General features: G+C 33.7%; 1 protein-coding gene across 4 annotated transcripts; it reads right to left on the bottom strand.

The window, feature by feature from the left end:
• Window positions 1-290: 290 nt before the first annotated feature.
• Window positions 291-6,599, bottom strand: LOC118057480 (protein NPGR2). Of its 4 annotated transcripts, none has more exons than XM_073411154.1 (7): window positions 5,871-6,260; window positions 5,464-5,729; window positions 4,601-4,853; window positions 2,889-4,105; window positions 1,785-1,938; window positions 840-1,185; window positions 291-682 (listed from the first exon to the last, which is right to left on the bottom strand). In XM_073411154.1, the coding sequence occupies exons 2-7, from the start codon at window positions 5,713-5,715 to the stop codon at window positions 676-678; spliced, it is 2,229 nt and encodes a 742-aa protein (XP_073267255.1). In that variant the 5' UTR covers window positions 5,716-5,729; window positions 5,871-6,260; the 3' UTR covers window positions 291-675. The 4 variants fall into 4 exon arrangements, with proteins under 4 accessions (XP_073267255.1, XP_034925967.1, XP_034925973.1 ...); XM_035070076.2 differs by lacking the exon at window positions 5,871-6,260 and adding an exon at window positions 6,324-6,599 and having other exon boundaries at window positions 292-682; XM_035070082.2 differs by having other exon boundaries at window positions 292-682; window positions 5,931-6,259.
• Window positions 6,600-9,422: the final 2,823 nt, after the last annotated feature.

The raw sequence follows: 9,422 nt of genomic DNA, 5'->3' as shown, positions 1-9,422 counted from the left end.
TTTTTCTTTTACTATATATCTGTAAGTATGTCTATCAAATAAGATAAGCAATCAATTATCCTCGCCCTGCAACACGTTAGTATTCTTATTCTTGCAGTCCTTTGATTTCTTTCTTTACTTCAAAACTATCAGTTTCAATTTGGTGTCTCTCCTCTCTTTTTAAAGGAAAAACTTAATTTGTGAGCACAATTTACAATATAATTATTTATGACACGCCCTTTTTTTCTGTACGCAAAGAAAATGTCCACTTCCTGTGTTAAGAAAAGAAAAATGTTCATTGAAATCTAAATAAAAATAAAAATTATGAGTTCATAGATTCGAATTCCTTGTTCACGAGGGGAGGTCTGAAAGACCTTGAATCATATGATAGGCGCAAAATATGCTTTCTCAAAAGAATCTATTAGGTCAACAACTGCTAGTATAATTTCACCTGAATCGTCAGGTATCTGATATAATTCGATCCAGTTGGACTGGATTCTTCCATTCCTAGTGACCAGAGAAGTATGTCGGCTTAATAGCTAAAAAGAATTTGCTTGGAGAAGAGAATTTCCACCTGAATTTTTTCTGCTCACCAATTTCATGATCCCCATAGTTCAAACTCAATATGTTTTCTCTTGAATTGAATCCCTCGAGTCCAGAAACATGTCTGATAAATATAATTACTCCCTTCCATTACTATAAGCTGGATTAATTTGAAGTTAAATATTAAAAGAAAGAATGGGGATTAAAACTTGCTAGAAAAACAAATAAAATTAACTCTTACATTACATCATTCAACTAGAGTAAGTCAAACAAGTATTTTTGAGTAATAATACATATCTACATCCATATGGGCTTACGGAGCAAAATGTGCTTCAAGATCAGGTCGTAATCTGAAGGACTCAACTGGTGCAGAATCTTCCAGAAACGCTGCGGCCTCGAAGCATTCGACAGCCTCAAGTGCTGATGCACTGACATCAGCCTTGTAGAGTAGTCCAAGGTTGTACCACGCAGAATGGTTTGTTTTGTCAAGTCGAATAGCATCGGTGAGAAAGCTTCTGATAATTGGTATTGACTGACTGCCTAGTCGTCTGAGGATACAGGCAGTGGATACCAAGCTTGGGACATGGTTAGGTTCCACATCTAATGCTGCCCTGAATGCTTTCAGAGCTTCTTGATGCAAGCCCTTTGCTTCATAGAGTAAACCTAACATAATCACCAGTTCTTTTGTTAATATTTTTAATGTATTAGAAAGATCTGGCAGAACATTAATTCACATTTTGCTGCAGAACTGACTTGTCTATAAGCAACTTGTTTTAATTTGGTACCCCAAACCTAAAAAATCTATACATCAAAAATGACATATATGCCAGCAAGCAACATAGTCGACTAAAACTGAACTTTCAATATGATTTTTCCACATTACAGAACAATCCATAGTTTTAAGCAATCTTATGTTTTGGAGCCATTTCCTAACATTTCCTTCAATAGTTTCGGCGTACGAGGATGAAAGTGGTATGTCGGTGACTTTATATACTTTCCAAATAAGAAATGGACTTCTAAGAAAGGTTCTAGGAACTATTCTGGTTGCAGTTGAAGTGTTTAAGTTGCAGTTAAGAGACGCAGCTTTTAACATGTGCTTATTATCTTTTAACATAAGACTTTGGGTTGAGAGGAGCTAATAAGCAGAAAAGGGATCCAATCTTGCACATAAACTAGACAGCCTATATATTATATGTAGCTTCAGCCTGTATATCAAAGACATGATGAAGGTGGGAGTGCATCATTTATGAACATCTAATCACCTGTTGAGTGCCATCTTGAAGCAGAATATGGACTGATAATCTTGGATTTTGAAAGACAGGCCTCAGCATCCCGCCACTTTGACAAACTTGTGTACAAATTAGCCAGATCATGCCATGTTTCCATTTCCAAACTCCGATCACTGTTTCTCCGATTCTGCAAAATTATATATATGTAAAAAACATTAAAAAAAAAAAAAAAAAAAAAAAACATTGAGAAGCATATTCGTGCTATTCAATACTACTATTTTTGCCTCAGCACAGACTTCATTGGGTTCAAACCCAAACTCCAGTTGTTTTCACCTCTCAAGGCAACGACAGAACCCAAAAGCTTTTCAAATTCATACAGTACTTTGGGATGAGAATAGCTCTCCGTAGAGAGTTGATGAGGATTTCGTTATTTACTAGACAATTTCAAGAAATATTTCCCATGAAAACTTCCTAAAACGTGATAAGTCTTAACTCTCACCTCAAAGTTGAAAAACATAAATTTAGTTGCAAGCACTGCTCACGATACCATAATCTATTTCTAGTTTCACAATCTAAATAATCATGGATTACTTTTGGGAAATTTTACAAATTTTAATATAGAAAAAAGAAACATTTTCATTGACATTCAAAGACACTTTTGTATTTCAAAGGCTGTAAATATTTATATTTTTGTGCATTACAAATAATTACAAAAAATATGAAGCAAAAAGTTCTTATTCTCCAATTTAAATTATTTTCTTCATTGGAAAAGATCAAACAACTATGTTCCTGGTGATGTTACATTCAAACAACTATATGATGCATTCCAGTGAATAAACACATGGGAATGCTAAATTTCAAGAAAAGCACTTATGAGAGTTAAAAAATTAAAATCATATCAGCAAATGAGCGAACCCTTGTCTTCGTTAAAATAATTTCCTGATGCATGTCCAATTGAGAAGAAAATAAATTGTATATTCTTTCGAAACATTATGCTCAAAGACTAAGACATGCTCCCATTTCTTTAACGCTGCTGACTTTTCTGCTTAGTGAGAAATTTACAATTTAAACGTCCTAACATATGTTTTTTCACAGTGTCGCCATAATAGGCATGATGGGTATGTAAATCAAACGTACCTTCGGCAGCTTCTTGCCAGAACCTGAGCTTTTAGTTCGAACTTGGACAATAGCAAGCAGATAAATGTAGGTATCTATTGCATTCTGTAATTTCCCTTGTGCAATTTGGAGTTTAGCTTTTGTCCGCAACAGCTCTCCTTGATCCCACTTCCCAGTTTGATCTAGAGCAGCGTTAATTACATTCTCTGCATCAACAAACTGTTTTTGAGCAGACAATATTCGCGCCACAAGGATATAACTTCTAACATTAGACCCAGCCTCAAGTTTTAAAAGCTGCTTTGCATGGTAAAGGGCAGTATCCAACTTTCTCTGCTCAGCATTTTCTAGACTGAGATGGAATATGATAGACGGGTCTCTTTCTCTCATCATTTTTTCAGCACTTTCCAGCACCTCAAGCGCTTCAGTTTGTTTAGAAATTCTCTCTGTATCAGAAGCAACTGATCTGGATTGAGTTGACAGTAAAATACCCTGTAAGCAGTTTGCAACACTTGCCATCTGGTCGCATCTTCCATGCAATTTAGAGAGCGCTTTGCAAGCATAAGTTATCCCTTCATCCACACAAATCATATTCGTTGCGCAAATTTTTGAAGCTAATAATAATTCCAAAACACAGTCTGGGTTCTCTCTGTTATTCAGCAAATTCCTCAAAAGATTCAAAGCAATCATTTGCTCACCCTCTCCATGGTAACAGAGAGCAAGAATGCTATATCTTTCTCTCCTTTCCATGATCCCTGGAAGCAACTCCTCCACCTGATGGGCCAGTGCTCTCTGTTCCCCTGAAACAGATAGTGCAAAAGAAAGGTGGTACATGATTGTCGGGTCCCACTCAATCTTTTTTGCAGCAAATTTTCTTAATAGAACCAACAACAGAAGAATAGCCTCTTCTATATTGTTTCTTGGTACAAAAGATCCGTCCACCTGTGAACGGAGATTAGGAGGGCTTGCATCACAACCGCTATACAACAGAAAAACAGCAAATTCCTTTTCTAACTTAGCTGTGGTCTCCATATTCAGATTCCAATTATATAGGAGAGCCCTCCGGTATGACAAGATAGCTTCTTGGAGAGACCCAACAAGTTTACATAACTCAGGAAGCAATTCAACAGCTTTGTTTAGAATATCCTGTAGCTTCCAATCTGCAGAAACACTTTCTGGTATGCCTTCTGGTAATGCAGACTCAAGAGTGTCCAAAATCACTTTGCATGACCGAGCAGCTTCTGCAAACATAGGCAGGAAGGAAAGTTAGCCATAAGGAAAAAATAATATATACATCACATACAGCCATCTAGAATCCTTTCATCTCATATTTCCATCATTTGCATCTGTGCGTGCATGTGTTCATGACATAAGAACATCTAAACATACGTACATTAAATAGCTTGCTGCATACAAAATAACCCATAGAGAAAACTTAGGTACAATAGTTGTAAGAACCAAGCAACATGACTCCTTGATATATTCAATTTTTTTTCTTAAAACAAGCAAAAGTGCCTCTATAATTATTTATTTTTTATATTTGGACCTATTCGAGACTTGAGATATCCAAACAAACTACATTAAGAGAAGCTTGCTGCCCACTGACAGTCCTGCTACTGCAGGGTCTTACAAACCAGTGGCTCTCCAAAATCAAACCACAGCATTTGGATCCCAAAGTTTCATTGCACTCAACTAGAAAATATAAAATGGAAAACGAAAATAAGGTCAGAATATACCTTCAAACCGTCCCAAACCCTGCAATGATTTTACTTTGAGATAAATAGCTTCAAGAAGTAAACTAATAGCATGCATCGACATGGGTGGTGCAGCATCACTTTGAGAACGGCGTCGGTTTTGTTCACATCTTCTAGAAAGGGAGAGTTTAATCTTAGAAGTCACAGAAGCAATGTCGATTCCTTCAAACACATGAAGTGCTCCTTCTATATTTCCTTTTTGATACTCGAGCCTTCCCAATAATGCTCTTGCTTCCTATAAAATTAGATGGCCTCTTAGCCTCATGAAGTATTGTGAGGTTACATTATAAAATTCAACAAAAATACCAATTTCAATGATGAGGAAATGCAGTAAGGTGCGTCAAATAAAACAGAAACAAAGCATCAAATCTTATAAATGAGCCCAAAGAAAAATGCAAGCCGCAGGTGAGTGCTTCAAATACACTTTCCCTTTCTTCTCTTCTAATACTTTAATTCGATATTTTTTCCTAATGATGCATCCATTAGTTTGACCTTGAATGGGATCGGACCATCTCAAATAACATCATGAGTTTGACATTATATGCTTCATCTCAAATTACACACGCACACCACACAATGCTGCCCCCAAATGGTTATGCTGTGGTTTCATTCACTGCAAAATGGAAGTTTTTTAGGTCACCCTAACATATCAAGGCATCCCCATTATCCACACCTGAAAGGTGCATAACAGCTAAATCCTGTATATAGATAAAGTTCATTGCACAGCTTTTTTCAATGTCTTCTTCACAGATTTAATATGAAAATTTAAACAGTTTATCAAGTCTATTGGCATTAAATTCTGGCAGAGCAAAAAAAAAAATGATAACAAAGCCTTATTTCCTTACCTCGTAGTTGAGATAACCACTCTCACGAAGGGATGACTCTGCTTCTTCAATGTTGCTATTCTCGATCTTTATATCTGCCTCAGCAGCTCGTGATGAATAACTGGCCGAATAGTCCCGAGTTGCCAAGGACTCTGAAGAAGAAGCCATGTCATCTAATCTTAGCTGCTCCCCGGAACGTATACACTTCATCATCTTCCACAATCTCCCTCTGATGCCAAGTCCCCGCCTTTGTATCCAATTCTTAAGTCTCATAACGTTTCATTACCCTTGATATTGTTCCAAAACAGAATCAAAAGCAAAACACACAAAATCAGAATTCATTGAGTAACTTAAACAACAAAAAATAACTATGCTCTAATTGCCTGCCATGTATTCTATGATCATGAACAACATGGAAGAACCTGAACCTGTGAACTCTCAAATACATTGAACCAATACGTTTTTCTTAACAAACATATGAAACCTACATTGCCATCCTAATCAACCATGACTTGAAAGTCTTGGTATCGCTTTACACATTTCAAGCCCTTGAAACCACAAAACTGAGAATTCGAGCATCCAAATTATCACTTGAAATGCAAAACCAGCCAATAAATTTGAGTTCTTCTTCACCAAAGCCCACCACATAAATAAACCACCCAGACCTCAGCACCCTACAGGCTAAAGAAAAGTAAAAAGGGAGTCGAAAGCTCAAAAACAAGAAAAGTCCAGCTAAACCACCCAGACGACTTATTTGCAACAGAAAATCAACAAGAGAACATGATTGTAATGAAAGGTAAAGTGGGGGAAGTAAAATAAACCCTTTACCATATAGACAAAGAAAACAGCTGGGATCAAAATAACCATCCAAAAGAAAGTACCTTTCATGGCAAAAAAGTATTGACTGAGCCCACAACACATCAAGACTTTCACGGTACATCTCCGCAATTCAACAAAGAATCCAAAGCTTCTTTCTTTCCCCTTTTATATATTATTAACCGTCCTTTTCCTTCCCTCAGAGTGTGGACTACAATTTCCTTAAAGTTAATTTATCTTGAGAGCTATTTCCAGTGTAGTTGTTGAAGTTTCAAACAGTCCACCGAAGCATGAATGAGCGGAGTTTATTTCAAAGGTGTGAACAGAGGGAAGCTTTTGGATCATAATTACACATTTATTAATTAATTAAAGTATGCATTAATGTTATCAAAAAATATACTTTATTGCACAGCTCATGCTATTGGTGAAAGAAATGGACATGGGACCCAGTTTGAAATCTACCCTTCACGCTCTGGTCAACTGCAGCGCTGCCCCCCACAATAATTCCTCTCTCACACACGACTTATTTTTCTTGCAGTAGCAGATACTTCAGGCAACTGGCGAGGCCAACAAGCCTTTTAGGAACAAAGACACAGCCAAGTAAGCTTTTTTTCTGAAGTATGGCTAAGCCAAGAGGCTGTGCTCTGGTGGGTGGGTATGTTTTTATTACTCTGTTTTCTAGTGCTAGCTGTCTCATGAATGCGATGCTCTTGAGATTCAAGGATTGAAAAGGAGAGGGAGAAGATTAACCCAAGACACCAAAATAATTAGGTTTTTTATGGTTGATGTAAAGCACTTTATGTTTTTTTAATCATTTTATTGAAGCATGCAGGACAGACGCATGGTTCTTTACTGTCTTCTTTTTTTCCTTGGTTTTTTACAGTCCGAGAAAATTTTACAAAATTCACATATATTTTTAATTTTAACATGGTTTTTAAATACTATTATAAGTTTTTATTTAAATTTTAATAATTTTTTTATATTTTAAAAAAAATTATCTTTTCATTGCTTATAATAAGATTGTTAGTTAACTTGTCTTAATAATTAAAAAATATTTTTAAATAAAATAAAAACATTGATTTTATTGAAAAATATTATCTTCACCAGGATGATCAAGAGATACGATAATAAAAAAATTATATTGACAAAGAAAACATTTTAACATAAATATATTTTTCGGTTTAATAATAATAACAAAAAGTTTCTTAAAAAATTATATATTTTTTAATGAAGAAAAAAAAAAAAACTAGGTCTCCTGCAACATGGTTGGAACATACAAGCCAGTTATACACTAACCTTGCATTTACAACTCGACAATTAAACTATTATACATAAAATAAAAGCAACTACATAAGCAAAATGGTTTTCAAGAAAAATAATAATTGAAATGTCATTTTTTTTTCTCCTTTTATTCTAACAAACAAACTCATGTTCTTCTGTTGATATATAACTTGATTCTTAAAATAAAAAAATAAAAAAATAAAAAATAAAAAATAAAAATCCTTGACAAAATTTGTCATATATTTTTCCTTCTTTCATGCATAGAACACAATATTAAAGAGCACCCATAACCCTTCACGTATGGTCTTCCTCTCCATGCAACAACTATTTGGTTGTCTATAGGCTGCACAATTCATTCTTAGCTATAAAAGTAAAGTCGGCCCTGTTTTTGCGTGGTTGAAACTGATTATGTTTTAGAAAAACAGTGTAAATCATATTTTTAAAAGTTTTTAATTTTATTTTATTTAAAATAAAAAATATATATATATATTTAGATCATTTAAATATGCTAGTGTCAAAAATAATTTTTTTTTAAAAAAAATATTTTAACATATTTACAAGTGAAAAGCATTTTAAATCAATATCGCTATTATAATCTCAAACAAACCTAAATAATAGACTCTAACCCATACTTATAGGATTATTATAGGATCCAACTTGGTCGGTCCAAGTTGTGGGTTGCGGGTTAAATAAATTTGCATAAATCAACTCAAATTTTAATAATAAAAAAAAAAAAAGATTTTTTATTGGTCCATAAATAAAAAGATTCTAAGTAAACATACTAGGTCAAATCTCGTGATATTTATGAAATTGTATCATATCTTGGATATCATACAATTTTCTATCAATAAACAAGAATTTTACTGACTTGTCTAAAAAAATCCAGTCTACATGCTAGGTCAATTCATGAAATTGTATGATACCCATATTGGATAACAAGGCCCAAGTATTTATTAGCATATCATTATGATGATCTAATGCCAACCAAGGCCCATTATGTATTTGTTCAGCCATCATTAATTAGCCCAAAGTTAAAATGTTTTCATTTACTTTACCCCTGAATGAAGGAAAGGTCCAAAGACGAATGTTTAGGTCCATTAGAATGACTGGAGGCCCAATCTATGCTGCCAAAATTGCCAGTAAACATAAATATCAAGAAAACAGCCCCTCAAAAAGAGAAAAACTAAAATAAAAGTATAATAAACCTTTTTAAAAAAAAAAACTAACTCGTTGTAACACAAACATAAATGTCAATGCTTGTTATAAGTGATTTTTTTATATATATCTATTCGAATTAAAAACTCATTTGTTTTTATATTTTTAAAAAAATAAAATATTTTTATTTTTTTTCTTGATTTAAATTAATTTTATTTATATTATAACACCTCAGTCCTTATATTTAAAAAGGTGTTAAAAAATATAATAGTAATTGTATTTTTAAAGTGTTTTTTTTTTTTAGAAATACATCAAAATAGTATATATAGTTTTTTTAATTTTAACATTAGTATGTTAAAACAATCTAAAAATATCAAAAAATTAGTTTAAGATAAAAAAATAAAAAATATTAATTTTTTAAAAAATATATTTTTAAAACACAAAATTAAATGGCTGAGAAGGCAATTTTTCAAAGGCATAGACCACTATGATTATTTATGAATGGCTTATAGACCCATAGCTTTCGTCTTTAATCAGCAAAACATTTATTTGGGAGGACATTCCTTGACTCGCCTAGCTATGACTCCTCTCTTTGATGGAATTGCTATTATTATTAAATAAAAATAGGACCCATTTTGATAATGACTCTCCTTCATCTCATGTGTAGCTTAGCCGTAGCTCAGAATTATATAAGTTCACATTTGAGTTCAAGAGAAAGCAAGAGCATA

Source organism: Populus alba, chromosome 8 (assembly GCF_005239225.2).
Source record: "Populus alba chromosome 8, ASM523922v2, whole genome shotgun sequence".
In the NCBI taxonomy this organism is placed as follows: domain Eukaryota; kingdom Viridiplantae; phylum Streptophyta; class Magnoliopsida; order Malpighiales; family Salicaceae; genus Populus; species Populus alba.
This window is presented reverse-complemented; position numbering and strand designations above follow the sequence as displayed.